Raw genomic sequence first — 16,804 nt, forward strand, 5'->3', positions numbered from 1 at the left:
ACCAACGAGTTACTTAACTTGGCATGATCTTGAATGACGTAGTAAATCAGCACTTCAGGACACACGGAACTAATTATATGGAACAACAATGGGAACCAGCCTGGAAATGGGTGAACATAAAATAGAGTATATATGGGTTTGGCTGACCAGGATTGGTTAAAAATGTAAGTTATGTTTTATGAAAAAGAATCTTTTGAAAGCTTATCCTAGTTGTAAGTGAGAGAAAAAATAGAGACATTGTTTTACTGATGGAATTTCAGTCCTTTAACAGTCTTGAGTTTGGAACACTCCTTGCTAAAATTAGCAACTGACAATTTGGTGCGGAATTGAAAGCACATGTTTCAAACACATGAAGGTCCAGAAAATGCCGGGGCTCATATCCATTCGTCTACACAGAAGCTGACATCCAGGTTTCATCTATACTGATAAATAAAGGTTTGATCATGAGCGCTCAAAAATGTTAAGTTATTGAATTTTTAATATCATGATGTTTGCATAGATTTACTCTGGGAACTGAATTAGTACCATGAGTCCTTCACACCGATTTACAACTCTATACCTACTTTTACTCACATATCCGGGATGAACTGACATTGTTCATGACACAAATCTATAATCGGTAGTTCATGATGTATCGATTTACAGGCCTGGAGAGAAATTATATATTTTAATGTGCATCTGGAAGTAAGATTAACGTAGCAAAATTGTAAGGTTATTCCGCGAGAGAAAAAAAGCAAACGGAAAAATTCCCAGATAATTTCACAATTCCTTAATTATTATTTCCTTTCTCAGTAAAGGACTTCCAAAGATTTGAAGCGGTCCATTACTCTAATCTCATAAAATCAGACCCTGGGGAGAAAAGTGGGGGAAGTTCTTTTATCTGAGAGAACGTGCCTATGTCAAAAAGTAGTTCGGAAGGTATGCTATAAAGCATTGCTCCCTCCTTTCTATCAGTCTTGGCAACGTCTTGAATGAAATAGACGAGTTCGTGATAACACTTCATACTCCAGATCGGGTTTCAACAAGAAGCAAGAATGAGTTAGGTACCATTCTGTTTGTTTTCGGTTGCCAGAGGAACGCCGTTCAACTCGGTCTTTAATCACAATGTATATTTCTTTCGACAGCCTCAAATGAAAGATTGACTGACAATACACTAAGGTAGGTAATTATTTTTGCTTGCGCTTTTTGCAGAATATATGTAAATATGTGGGGAAAAAGAAACCAACTTTCACAGGTATTCAAGTTTACTTGGTAACGAAATTACAGAAATATGACGAGTACCGTTCTCTCGACACTTTTGAGCTGGCAACGCAGGCTCGGGCTAACAGTTCTAAAGTTTTAAGAGCCTTCAATTTAAATCGGAATTAAGCTAGATTCAAAGAGATATGAAACCCTGACTTGTTCTGTTCAACCACTTAATTTCAGTGATCTAACTTTACTGAGAGTATCGTATTTGATTTTGGGTTCTATTCTTAAGCACAGGTAAAATGTCAAATCTTTTCAGAACAGGGCTAAATGGCAATTTACACCGAGTATTTTATCGAGTACGTGCTGATGTAAATACCGATTCCGTGACTTCGAACTAATTTATCATGGGATGCAAAGTGACAATTATTAGTGAATTTTCTGAAGTAAAATTTCACCTATAATGCTGAGATCGTGCTTCTTTTAATTGGACAAGATGAAAGATTGTTTTGACTGGTCTCTGAAATAGTTCTCTGTTATCTGTCATTTTAAAGTTTTTCGTCGCTTCTAAAAATTGAATGTGCATAAAAGATTAAGTGAAACCAAAAGCTACCCTCGAAGTTAAAAAATATTACATTTTTTTATATTTTGTAAAAGTGTTTAAATCAGGCGGAGGCCATACCTTGCTACTGATTTGAAGATAATTGAACAAGGAAAAGGCCAGTCTCTCAGATTGATTGGAATTTGACATTATTCTGGTGGCATATTGGCAGCTAGACCAATTCAGCGTAGCTTTTCCACAAATAAAATATCAAACATCTGTTTTTGATGTCAAACTTAAAATCGCTTTTTTATTTGAAGAAAGAACGAAATTGTAAATATTTACTAATAAAAGTACATCCGCATACATTATTGGGTGGGGTGGGGTTAATGGACTTTACGCTGTAAAGGTAAGACTGGACAACAATATTTCAGGTTAATTAGTTAGCTAATTGGATTTGCGTGGTTTTCGTACTATTGTACATGTACCACGGGTTTATGACTGCACTGCAGCCTGATAATCAATTCTGGGGGAAGGAATAAGTACCTCATCCCCCAGGCGTGTATGTGCACACAGTGCACTGTTAATTTGCCTCAGCCGTGAGTCCAATTGGACCCTAACGGTCTGAATGTAGGGCTTACGTGAGTGGGACTGGACCCACGCACTTATGTACATTAAAGAATTATATTTACCAATCAGCTGGGTGTCAACCAATGCAACGTCAGTCGCGATTGGCCGGCGACTATGAAGTCACACTGGGACACCTTATTCTGGCCGGTGGAAATTATTCCTATCACCGCCTGTTCAACAATGAAACCAATCGGTGGGGTGTCAACCAAAGCAGTATGCAACATCAGTCGCGATTGGTCGGCGACTATGACGTCACATCGGAGCACCTATCTTTTAGCGGGTGGAAATCGTTCCACATCTCAGCTGATATGTACCAATGTCCTGAAGTGGAAGGGAGGAAAACGATCCGGCAAGAAGGCTATCCGCAGGCGAGTAACTGAACACCAGCCCGTACTTAATCAAATTTTTAGTCCAATAATTTTATGGACCCTAACATAACCAATAATGTGTAAGCCACCTGTGTAATTGAGTCAAATCCAAATAAGTCATGTAATTTTCCTATCTTCTAACTATTCCAATAATACTAGTACATAGTGTACACAGTAAATTGCCCTAACAATTCATTTAAATAATTGTCTAAGCGACAAAAAAAGAGTATAGTCACTGTTAGGTAATATGGTTTAAATTTTGATGCAGGCGACCGAAAAGATCAAGTCAGTTTTATTCTGGTTTGATCGAATTGGGAAATAAAGCCAAAATGTTTCCCTTAAATAAGAGGCAATTTGGATATTAGCCCTTACAAGGGCTGTTATTTATTTCTCCGCAGGAGGGAAGGTGTTTCAGTTTCAGGTGTAAAAGGTCAGGGACCTCAAATGTATTTGATACTCCAGCAACCACAAAAATTAATATGCTGACAAAACTTTCATTATTCGCATCTATCAGACAAATTCGTAATTATGAAACAAAATCCATGTAATATGGCAAAGAAATCATAAAAAAGGTTCTATGTTTTTGGCTTGAAGTTCAAGTTTTGTCACAAAACATTTTTGTCGGATTGTATTTGTGATGCATACAGTTTCATTTGTAGTGTGAAACATTTCTAAACGACAAACAACGTATTTCGTAGCTTGTCATCTTGGTCATTCGGTCATAAATCAAGTAGGAGCATTCGTATTTCGTAAATTGTTTTCTTAGCATTTAGGTCCATATATAAAGGAGGAGGGTCGATATTTCGTAGAGTGTCATATTAGCGTTTAGGTCGAATGATAAATGAGGAGGGTCCATATTTTGCTACATTTCAGTTCCCTAATAACATGTCATGTTAAATCTGGATAAACTGTTTGATGAAATATGGCAGAAGAAGAAGCAAACGCGAAATGAGCAACGAAAGATGGAATATGAGTGACTGTTTGCCACATTTTACAACCATTATCACATGCAAAACAACGACAATTCATACTTCACCTAATATATCAACGTCCCTTTCAACTTTATGTCTTCTGCAATACGTCTATGTTGTGTTGGCAATTTTACAATTGCTAGCTTCCTTAGAAATCATCTTGCTGACTCATTTTTGGATATATTTCAATGTGTCTGTGAAGTGGCAAATTTTATGTCGATCTAACAAGAATACATTAGCTGAGACCAGACAACCATTAATTAGATTTATGAAGACAGAGCGTATCATATCGCCATACTACCGTGTACGGTAATGTCCTTTAGAGGGAGAATTTCGTTCCTAATTAAACATTTGTTTATACAGCAGCCAGGCGGACAATTTAGGACAAGGAAAACTTCATTTTCATGGTAAAGTTGTCACAATTTAGAGAACGCAGAAACTCTGTTACTCAAACTACCAGGTCAAGCTGACCCTGACTTTGGCGCCTCTGGAAAAAGGCGGCAGAGATATTTGATTCTGATTGGTACGTTAAATGAGAGGGCGTGTTCCAACACAAAATTTCATAGGTTTTAATATCGCCCGCATCGAATTTTAATCAGTCTAAGCTTTTCCTACAAGTGGAAACCCAAAAAAGTACGACTCCGGGAATTTACAAGAAATTTCCGTAAAAACAACTGTTGTCCAATAAGGGGACGATTGTCAAAAGGAACCGACGAACTAATTTACCGATTAGAGGGAGGAACGTTGAAAGCAAAGGGAGAAAATAGCTCCAGAGACGTATGGGACGAATGAGGGATGTTATTCTGAGACCTATACGGAGAAGCATAGAGAAGAGTGCAGTGAGACGTATACTCCTGTGACGCAATCCTGCGACGTATTAATTTCTGAAGACTTATTCTGAGAGTGTCCTGAGACGGATGGTAGAAAGTATCATCCTGAGATCCAAGGGTCTGAACAGCGACAGAGGGAGCAAAAACAGACTGAGGACGAGCAGGTTATGAAATCGTACAAGACGTTGACTTCGACTGTTCACTCGATCCTATGATGAACTAAATCTATCAGTAAACAGATCGGCTATTTTATTTAAATCTATTTGCGTTTTCTTTGTATTTCGGTGAAAGTTAAATTTCTAAAGGCAGAGTACATTCCTGATATAATGAATTTTCACAGTGTTTGTATGTAATTGATTAAATTATTTGTTTACATGTACGGGGGCTCGTGTTGGTTTGTTCTATATACCTGCTCAGATCTCTATTTATTCCACCTATAAGTTTCACCACTTATATTTATATTTACTCGAACCGGGCAATAACATCGAGGGCAGTCAACAGCTAGATAACGAAAACCAAATACGGAGGGACATTCACCACCCCCACCCCCGTGTAACAGTGTCTGTCCTATACTTTGAACAGAAACGAATATAGTCTAAAATATGTTATTAATGCTATAGTTAGTGGCAATACTATTGTCATTGTACAGGTAAGAAACAATTAGATTTTGTAACTGTTTCAAGTTCACCTCTATTTTGTGTCAAATCAGCAATTTTTCAAACCTAGCTCTATAGAATGGATTTTAGCGAAGCACTCAGGGGAATGCATCCTACGTGGGGTAAATCTATGTTCCCTTCCACAAACTAAATGTCTCCTGTCTAAAATATTTTCATGTAATGTCTCTGTCGTGTTCCATTTACTCTAATACTAACACTCAGCATTACTCGAAATAATTGCTTAAACCATTATGTTGACTGAGACGTCGAAAAGCTAGAAAGAACAAAGAAGTCGATTAGAATGGGTGGGCCCTAAGTGCGTCGGGTTTACGAATATTTCCTTTATTTATGTATTCCATCATATGTGCTAACGTGTATTCCAGATTTCTTATTAGTGAAAGGCAAATTCATTCGTTTAATCAAATTACGTGGCTATAGATATGCTTTAAAAACTCTAAAATCTTTCACATTTGACATCACGTGTGTTTGCATTATCTTTTCATCGCAGCAAATGAGTTTATTGTTAAAAGTTCGAAGAAACTACAGAAGTTTAAATCGAATCTTTAAATATGTTTCCTACATGCATTATAATATAAATAAGATATATCGGTTAAGTTTCGAAAGAAAAGAAAAAATGCACGCCATCGAACATAAGGGAGAGTTGAGATACTAGTTAAAAATTTCTAGCCTCCCACCCCCTCGCCAAAGAAACCGAACAAACAAAAATGATGCCTTTTCAGCAATATTTTTGATATGGGTCATGCAGCGAATTAAAAAATATATTGCCAATACTTCTTTTATTTCCATGATTTTACCCTCTATTGCCATTGTACATACATTTAAATTCTTTAACTCTTTCAGCCTATGGAAATGTTAACTCAATCAGTTATTAGCTTAGTTTGCCCTTATCGATTTTCTTGAAGCATCACATACCAAATATATAAATAAACCGTTCACTAAGCTTATTTAGGGTTATCGGCCGCATTCGATAAGCTCTTTCCTCTTTCTCCCACGCTTCCCTTCCATTGACGCAAAGGTTTCCAGACTCTGGGAGTGTTCGATTCGTAGGTCGTCTGATAATAGTTCATCGTCTTCCGGTGACTGCTGTTCGAACCATCCTAAACTAGTTGTGTTAGTTTATTTCTGAATTAACTGTGGGATCCAGTTGGGGAGGATTATGTGGGATTTAAGGTTTTATTAACCTATGCAACCATATGTTCTTATGCCAACTTGGCAACTCCAGAACAAAACTTTCTCATGTTGGACCATACAGCAACGCAACGTTTCAACCAATTTAATTGTCACTTTGTTTAATTTACACAGTACCAAAGTAAATGTTGGCTGCCCTTTATGGCGTCCCTTTAAAATCATGTAAAACCTTTTATTTTGATTTTTTCATGAGAAAATTTTATTTAACCAAAAATTCCTCGAGAAGTGCGAATAGCTAAAAGAAGGTTTACAGGCGTAAAAAAAAAAGTTTCCGTTCATGTCGAACCCATCAGCCACAGTGTGACTGTTCAGTTCTTAAATTATTCCTGTTTTACATTTTCTTCAAAGCAAGTTATTTGTGGTAATTAATCAAATGTGCTTGTCATGATATCATTGTGTTTACAAAATATCACAACATGCAAATCCTGGCATCATGCAGTTAAAACGGCTTCTTAAACGTTTCAAATGACATTCGGATTAAAGGTATAGATAAAATTGTGTAATTTAACCATAACAGATCTTTGATGAGGTGACAATAAAATTGTATAAACAAGTAAACCCACCATATTTACTTTGGTGTCAGTAAATATGTTTTACTGTTTCATAAAACGGCATATTCTTCTTAATAATCGTCCATCATTAACCATGTTTATAACGGCGACGCCAGGCGGTCATTAGTTTCTAAGTTATTATTTGCCTCGCCTCACACACCCCACAAAAGATCCGTTTCAAAGCTGCAAATCTCAAGTCCATGAAAGATCTAACGATCTAAATATCTGTAAATCGTTTCATCAGAACACAGGAAATGAAGTTTCTATTTTAGAAGGCGAATAGAAAGTTGCAGAGTATTTCATGCATTTTTGTGCACGCACAGATTGAAAGGTTAAGACAACCTTCGTAAGTTCCTCTGCAGACACACTTTAGTATGTATGTGTGTGTGTATATATATATATATATATATATATATATATATATATATATATATATATATATATATATATATATATATATATATATATATATACACACACATATACATATATATATATATATATATATATATATATATATATATATATATATATATATATATATATATATATATATATATATATATATATATATATATAAGAAATATAAGCTTTATTTTACATAGTGAGCCTGCAGATCAGAAGAAGCTAGATAAACCAAGTCCTAAAATGATGGCTCAACTTACCATCAGTTTTAATTACAATGAGTAATGAATAAATGGTAGCCAATAGAGATCCTGTATTTCCTTTCTTCATATTTTATAATTCAAATTTGTTTCCTAATATATATACAGAAATAGATTAAATATTAGTAATGTTATTTTTTTTAAATAATTATTTTTTTAATAGATTCGAAAATATATAATAATCGCGATTCTTGTGTAGTTAGAATCTACAGCTGCTATGTACATATTATACAAAAGATGAATATATGTGGGAACATTCTATTGGTCAGATACTGTACTTTCTGGCGTCTGGCACGTGGGGGTACGTGTATTACTACATACTAAGTGATATATTTTAAAACCAATAGACAGTATAAGTATCTACACAGCGCTCAAGATGCTAAAACAGACGCTTGATGAATGTAATAAATGTGTTACTGCCAAAATATTTGACAAACAAAATGATAGGATAAGATTTTAACAAGGTCTGGCGAAGTCTTATCTGTATACACATTCATAGTTCAGAAGTCGTGGCATCATCCAATGTAAACGGTACCGTTCTGAACACATTATAGATCCAAGATAGCAATCTGTACAGGAGCTGCCGATACAAAAAAAAGCTGGACAAAATGTCGGTTTTTTATACATAAAACATGATAGAACTAGAAAAATTCGTTTTGCGATTTGAAAGTATTTTATCAAAGGATAAAATAAATGTCTTTATCGTATGTATCTACATTAAAAACATTAGAGTAAAACTGTCTTTAAAATTACACATATACTAATATTTAAGTCAAATAACAATACAGCGACGTACGTCTGTTTAATTTATCCCAAACAGTTCGTATCTGTCCATTAACTTAACAGTCTATTAAGTATTGTTGACGAGGTTTATTGTACTTTAGAATTGAAGTCGATAAGGACGGACAAAAGTCTCGAATCTATGCTGTTAATGTTGATAATGCAAAAACATTATTGAACAATGCTATAAATTCAAAACAAACACTGCAATTTGATTCAAATGTGTCGCTTTATCATCAGTCTTTAAACACGCATTGTTTTTATCACGTTCCTCAGGGACATTATTTTGTCTTATATCTACACCAGCTGATTCCAGAAGTAGACGACATCTATTGAAAATTGGAAAAGCCAGGTCAATACCGTTATTATACTCGTTCACCGATGTTAAATACAGAATATACCCACCATCCTTCTAAAACAAAGATAAGCATAAATGGGATAATCTTTATTATATGTTTCAGATCTAGTCAGGACGGATCTAGACATTATAGTAACGACAGATCCAGGCACTATAGTCAGGACAGATCTAGACATTATAGCCAAGGCACTGAAAGATCAGGACCTTATAGTCAGGACAGATCTAGGCATTATAGTCAGGACAGATCTAGGAACTATAGCCAGGACGAATCTAGATATTATAGCCAAGACACTGGCAGATCTAGACATTATAGTCAGGACAGATCTAGGCGTTATAGTCAGGACAGATCTAGGCATTATAGTCAGGACAGATCTAGGTATTATACTCAGGACAGAGCTAGGTATTATAGTCAGGAATTATCTAGGCATTATAGCCAGGACGGATCTAGATATTATAGCCAGGACAGATCTAAACATTATAGCCAGGACATATCTAGGCATTATAGCCAGGACAGATTTGACATTATAGCCAAAACAGATCTAGATATTAATTCAGGACGGATCGAGACATTATAGCCAGGACGGATCTAGATATTATAGCCAGGACAGATCTGCATGTTATAGCCAGGACAGATCTAGACATTATAATCAAGACATATATAGATATTTTTGCCAGGACAGATATAGACATTATAGCCAGGGTACTGACAGATCTAGACATTATAGTCAGGATAGATCTAGGCATTATACTCAGGACATATCTAGACATTATAGTAAGTACAGATCTAGACATTTCAGTCAGGACAGATCTAGGCATTATATTCAGGACAGATCTAGACATTATATCCAGAACAGATCTAGACATTATAGCCAGGACGGATTTAGATATTCTAGCCAAAGCAGATCCAGACATTATAGCTAGGACGGATCTAGGCATTATAATCAGGACATATCTAGGCATTATAGTCAGTACATATCTAGACATTATAGTCAGGACAGATCTAGGCATTATAATCAAGACAGATCTAGGCATTATAATCAAGACATATCTAGGCATTATAGTCAGTACAGATCTAGACGTCATATGACAGATCTAGGCATTATACTCAGGACAGATCTAGGCATTATAGCCAGAACAGATCTAGACATTGTAGCCAGGACAGATTTATACATTCTAGCCAGGACAGATCTAGTCATTATAGCCAGGAATGATCTAGACATTATAACCAGGACATATATAAACATTATAGCCAGAACAGATATGGGCATTATAGCCAGGACAGGTATGACATTATTGCCAGAACGGATCTAGACATTATAGCCAGGGCGGATCTAGACATTATAGCCAGGACAATCTAGACATTATATCCATGACAGATCTAGACATTATAGCAAGGATGGATCTAGACATTATAGCCAGGAGTGATCTAGACATTATAACCAGGACAGATCTAGACATTATAGCAAGGACAGATCTAGACATTATAGCCAAGACATATATATACATCATATCCATGACAGATTTGACATTATAGTCAGAACGGATCTAGACATTATAGCCAGGACGGATCCAGACAGTATAGCCAGGAAGGATCTAAACAGTAAAGCAAGGACGGATCTAACCATTATTTCCAGGACAGATCTAGATAGTATAGCCATGACAGATCTAGACATTATAGCCAGGAAGGATTGTGACATTATAGCCAGGACAGATCTAGACATTATAGCCATGACAGATCTAGACATTATAGCAAGGATGGATCTAGACATTATAGCAAGGAGAGATCTAGACATTATAGCCAGGACAGGTCTAGACATTATAGCAAGGATAGATCAAGACATTATAGCCAGGACAGATCTAGAACTTATAGCCAAGACAGGTCTACACATTATAGCCAGGACAGATATATATGCATTATAGCCAGGACAGATCTAAAAATTATAGCCAGGACAGATATAGCCTTTATATATGGATATTTTGCAAGATAAAAAGAGATGCAACACGTGCACAAAGCTGTTAATACCATAAATGGGTCATGGGGCGTACCTAAAATATTTGACACTCGGGAGCGAATCCTTCCTTTGTCACCCCCACAAATAATTTTAACATGTAAACACAGAGAAAAATATATTATGGTTGCAAGTAGATTTTTAAACAGTACGGTGCTGTCGTAAGCAAATTGCAATAACTTGTACTTTGGCGAATTTTTCACTTGGTTTGAAAACTTGTACTGGTATTTTAACTATCCAAATGGCACCCACCCCCTCCATCTCTTCTGTGTTTCACCGGAGGCGGACTGCCCCCCTCGAACCCCCTTTAGTACGTCACTGAATGGGTCATTACTTTTTTATTTTAACAATTACACAATCATCGTTCGAAATAAATGGCGTAATTGAAAGTTTCAAAATCTCAAGTCACTCACTGTGATTTATTGTATATACTCACTGATTTACTGTATATACACAATTTGATTTACTGTATATACTCACTTTGAGTTACTGCATACACTCAGTTTGATTTACTGTATACACTCAGTCTGATTTACTCTATATACTGTGATTTGCTGTATATACTCAATGTGATTTACTGTATATACTCAATGTGATTTACTGCATATACTCAATTTGATTTACTGCATACACTCAGTCTGATTTACTGTATATACTGTGATTTACTGTATATACTCAATGTGATTTACTGTATATAGTCAATGTGATTTACTGTATATACTCAATTTGATTTACTGTATACACTCAGTTTGATTTACTGTATATACTGTGATTTGCTGTATATACTCCATGTGATTTACTGTATATACTCAATGTGATTTACTGTATATACTCAATGTGATTTACTGTATATACTCAGTTTGATTTACTGTATATACTCAATTTGATTACTGTATATACTCACTGTGAGTTACTGTATATACTCACTGTGCTTTACTGTATATACTCAATTTGATTACTTTATATACTCACTGTGAGTTACTGTATATACTCAGTTTGTTAAAATGGTAATATTATTCTTTTCATTTAATATTGTTTAAATTGCTCTCTATTTTCTATATTGGCACTCACATTAGATCTGTATAAACTGTTTTTGTTACAATGACGACGACGACGATGATGATGACGATAACTGTTGTTTTTGTTGTTGCTTTCAGGACATGTAATATGTGTAGTTCTGATGTTGTTGTTGTTGTATGTTTTAACGCCATTTTTCAGCACAAGATAGGCTATACATGGCGGCCAGTATTAATGGTGGAGGAAGAACCCAGGAAATCCCCGGAAAGAACCACCGACCCTCGAGAAGCTACCGGCAAGCTTTCTCACATACCCACATTGGCCGAATCCGAGACTCGAACCTACGCAGACAGAGGTGAGATGGCAGTGATCCGTAACGGAGAGCGCTTTAAACCACTCGGCCACTCGGGGCCCCGTGTAGTTCTGAATGTTAGCTCAGACAGATACACAATGGTGGTTATCCCCGAACGTTTTTGTTTGAACATTCGGAGTAGATTTTGATCGGTGGGCATTTTGCGGTGGTATAACATTTAACACTGGGTACTAATATTTAGTCGCGGTATGCCCTTTCAAGTTGAAAATGTTTTCAACGATGCTGCACCACCATTTTCACATATTTAATACATTACGTTTTCCCTCTAATCCAAATTTCTCAGTACGTGATGAGATTAACATCGATGAGGCTAACTGTTATCGTTCCATGTCCCACTGGTCCACTCAGACATTTAAAGACATTACAATTCTGAAAAGCATAGTACCTGCTGATTTCAAGAGTCAACCTTCTTTTGCGAGGAAAATTAAGGCGTTCATTAAGGTCAATGATCATCGCTGCCTGAGTATAATTCAGACTCCACAGTCTGTCTCCGTGGCATAAGCTGATAATAATGCCGACTTCCCAACTCCTCCAAACCATATACATTTATCAATGTCGGAATCTTAATCTGATATTCAGCTGTTGGGGAATAACATGATTCAACCCCTTTGGCCAAACGTTTGCACGAATGTGTTGAGTGTGTCGACTTACATCCTGCGAGCTATTTTTTATTTTAATTAATATCTTTATCTCAGAAACTTTACAAGATTTGTTTCATCTAACTTTTTATATTTTATCCTAAACATTTTTTTTCACTCAGAAGGGGTTGTTTTCTTTTAGATCTGATCAGTTTCTGCCTTATACTTGTCACTATGTAGCCGGACCGCTCCGGTGGCCTAGTGGTTAGAGCGTCCACCTCGGATGCGGGATGTCGTGGGTTTGATCCCCGGCTGAGTCATACCGAAGGCTTACAAAAATAGTACTAACAGCTGCCTCGCTTGGCGCTCAGCATTAAGAGGTTAGTGTTAGGACTGGTCGGCCTAGTGTCAGGATAATGTGACTGGGTGGGACATCATGCTACATGTCTGCGGCATGATGCCCCAATGCTAGATATCACTTTAAACTGTCACACTGCAGACATCGTAGCAATGTGACTAAAAAATTGTTAAAGCTACGTTAAAAATCCAAATCACACACACACACACACACACACAGATACACACACACAAACGTCACTATGTAGCCAGAATTGTGCTGATGTGTCGTTAAGCCCTATACATATTCTATGCTTAGACGAACTAATTACTAGTATTGCATTGGAGATTGAGTGTCAACGTATTAGTCTGTCGTTCTGCTCGAAGCACTTACAGTTCTGCAAGAAAGGAACCATTACCGATTCAAAATCTGTGCGGGCCAGCTCTGGAAGAAAGGGACCATTACAGATTCAAATCTGTGCGGACCAGCCTGATACTGGTTATCACCATGAAACTTATAGAATTGATACCTGGAAATATTTTCTGTAAAAGTCGAGCCCAATATTTTTATTTTTTCCCAATTGGTTTGACATTATTGGTATGAGATGGTGGTGGCGGTGGTGGTGAAAGTCTGCAAGTTTTTGTTGTTTTGGGTTTAACAACATTTTCAGCACATGATGGGCTATACATGGTGGCCACTATATCTGGTGGAAAAAGAACCCGGAAACAATCAATGGAAGAAAGACCGATCCACGGGAAGCACTGGCAATCTTTCTCACATACCCACGCTGGCCGAGTATGAGACTCGAACAGAGACAAGATGTCGGTGATCTGTAAAGGCGATCGCCTTGGACCACTTGGTGACCCAGGGCCCCAAATGTGCAAGTAATTTTAATGACAATATCATAGTTATTGTCAAAAAATCTTTAATTTTGCATGTATCTATGTATTGAAAAATAATACCTTCATTTTTATGCATTTACAGACAAAGAACGCAATGTCACATAATTTAGTCATTTTCAGCCTACTTTTTCGTTTCATTGGAATTAAGATTGTGCGCTGTTGGACATCGTACAATATAACTAAAGCAACACATGTAACATATCTGTTCATGACAAGCTGACTGGTATCACCAACATATATTACACATCTGTTCATACCAAGCTGACTGGTATCACCATAATGTTTCATTTTCAAGACGATTACAATGATTCGAGTATATGTCCTCTTCTTAATTGTTACTAATGTTCCATTTCTTAAAGAGGCGAAGTTTGTTTTGGGGGAATTACCACTTGCTTGAGAGGATCCTGGTCAATCTAACACTTTGATTGTAGTATATCTTCACAGAAGGCCCGTTTCTTAAGATTTTGCAAGAAATATGCAAACATGATGCATCGCCTAAATCAAAGTAAAAATTCACATTATTACTTCGGTAATCCCCACGAGAAAACTTTTATAGGGTTTACTATACTAACCGTTCTAAAATAGAGCCTATACTGGTCACAGTGACTATAACTGGTTGATAATAAAAAGTAAGATTTCAGCAAAAAGAATTTTTGTTAGAGCTAATACTATTTGTTACCGAGAAAAGAGACAATGCTGAATTGATGCGATTTCAGTCTTTTTGCATACTTGATTTAGGACTACACAATACATAAAGTAGCACTGATTCTCTAGGTGTGGAAACTGAAAATACATATAGAAAAAAGAAAAATGCAGCGGCTCACCGTACGTCCTTCTAGCTGCCTCACTAATTTCATTATACGAGCCTTAATACCAATATTCCGAGCTCATTGAGGGCAATGAAGTCTAACAAGATAACAGGCACTTTATCTAGTAAAAACAATATCAAGACCCTTGTAAAAACTGGTTTCAGCAATGAAGGATGTTAGTGATTCATTCATAACAGGAGTTCATGCACCCACTGACCCCCCCCCTCTCTTTCTCTCTCTCTTTCATCTATTCCCCCGAGTCGGTCTTTTTTTCTTAAATAATTTTTAATACACTTCCGACTCTTGCTGACAGCTTTTAAGAAAAGCAACTTATGGCTCGTATTTCCCTTTTATATATTAAATTAGCTCAACGAAGGTGATAATATTTCTAACTATAGTTTATTCATTTAAAAATATGAAGTCTCTTACATTCGTGGTCGTTTCAAGTGAAATTTATTAAACGAGTCGATTAGACTATTGTATATCTTTTGCGAGCTTTGGCGAGCCAGAGATTTAAATAATTCGATATGTTTCACAGATTTTATTTGAAATGTGAGCATATATAAGATTCTCTTTATCACGCGACTAAATAAACTACAGATTGTGTTTAACGAAGCAGGAAAATAATAATATTTTTACACGCCTCAGGATAGTGCGCCTTAGCCTTAAATGACGTCATGAAATAAGTATGCTTGTTACATTTACAAATATTGTTACATAATACTCAAACACCTAATAATCTGAAAGTCATTTATCCATTCGTGTAATAATCTTTATAATTTTTTTTTCCATAAGATCACAAGTTCGCTTCCAAATTTCTTGAATTAAGAGAAGAAAACAATCACAGCTGTTGAAAGAAAGGAACCGCCACGATGTTATAATCATGGTGTGAGAAAATATTCTATTCTGCATATAAGAACCAGGAACAACTAGTTTTACTTCTGGCACAAAACGCAGGTTTAAAACAACAAAACAGAGACTGATTTGTAACTAGTTTTTGTTATTTATTTATTTTTACTCCATTCCTTCATGCCTGCCAGAAAACACGGCACACATCTTAACGTTAACGTAAGGAATGAGATGAAATGTAACATTAAATATAGCGCGTACATCTTTGCCAATGTGCCCCGTATCTACAAAGAAAAAGAAAAAATGACTGTCATTTCTTATTTCTTTAGCTAGAGTATCGCTATTTGAAGACAAATAGAAAAACCATTGACATGAAAAAGACACACACACACAAGGACACACGCACACACACATACACACATCCATCCATCCGTCCATATATATATATATATATATATATATATATATATATATATATATATATATATATATATATATATATATATATATATATATATATATATATATATATATATATATATATATATATATATATATATATATATATTGTAATTGTAAAATTCACTACACATATTTGATCTAATAGGGCCCCGCGCACACAGGGGCCCAGTGGGTTAGAAATTGTTTATTTTTAAAAATATATCTAATGAGAGATATTGTTTTAAAGTGATCGAAGAAAATTTAAAGTTCAATATCATAAAACTTGTTGCTGTTGCTGTTGTTGTTGTGGGGTTTAATGCCATTTTTCAGCACACGATAGGCTATGCAATGCGGCCGGTATTAATGGTGGAGGAAGAACCCGGGAAAACCCCGGGAAGAACCACCGACCCATGAGAAGCTACTGGCAAGCTTTCTCACATACACACATTGACCGAATCTTAGACTCGAACCGACGCAGACAGAGGTGAGATGGCAGTGATCCGTAATGGAGAGCGCTTTAGACCACTCGGCCACTCGGGGCCCCCTAAAACTTGTTGAAAGTGTACTTCCAAATGCCGTGCTCACAGGGGGCCCCGCGTACAAATCGAGGGGCCATATCGGGCCCCGCGTGTAAATCCAGGGGCCAAGTCGGGCCCCGCCTTTGCTAATGCCATTACTGGATACGTTTAGATCACAATATGCCTCCAAATCTCGATCTACTTCTCTAAGTGTGGATTACACCGAA

At 36.4% G+C, this 16,804-nt stretch overlaps 2 protein-coding genes across 2 annotated transcripts in view; one reads left to right on the plus strand and one right to left on the minus strand.

Annotated features, from left to right (window-relative positions):
- The first annotated feature begins 972 nt into the window (after window positions 1–972).
- The window catches only part of LOC149793595 (uncharacterized), a 74,361-nt gene continuing 58,529 nt past the window's right edge, over window positions 973–16,804 (plus strand). The window contains exon 1 of the mRNA XM_089967556.1: window positions 973–1,158. The gene's annotated coding sequence lies outside the window, so the exon portion shown is untranslated. The remainder of the gene's footprint in view (window positions 1,159–16,804) is intronic.
- Window positions 15,688–16,804, minus strand: part of LOC149793596 (uncharacterized) — a 48,832-nt gene continuing 47,715 nt past the window's right edge. The window contains exon 3 of the mRNA XM_089967560.1: window positions 15,688–15,902. Coding sequence (XP_089823686.1) covers window positions 15,784–15,902 — 119 coding nt within the window. The 3' untranslated portion in view covers window positions 15,688–15,783. The remainder of the gene's footprint in view (window positions 15,903–16,804) is intronic.

The sequence above is a fragment of the Sinohyriopsis cumingii genome, chromosome 8, assembly GCF_028554795.1.
Source record: "Sinohyriopsis cumingii isolate HCF-2022 chromosome 8, ASM2855479v2, whole genome shotgun sequence".
Taxonomy (NCBI): domain Eukaryota; kingdom Metazoa; phylum Mollusca; class Bivalvia; order Unionida; family Unionidae; genus Sinohyriopsis; species Sinohyriopsis cumingii.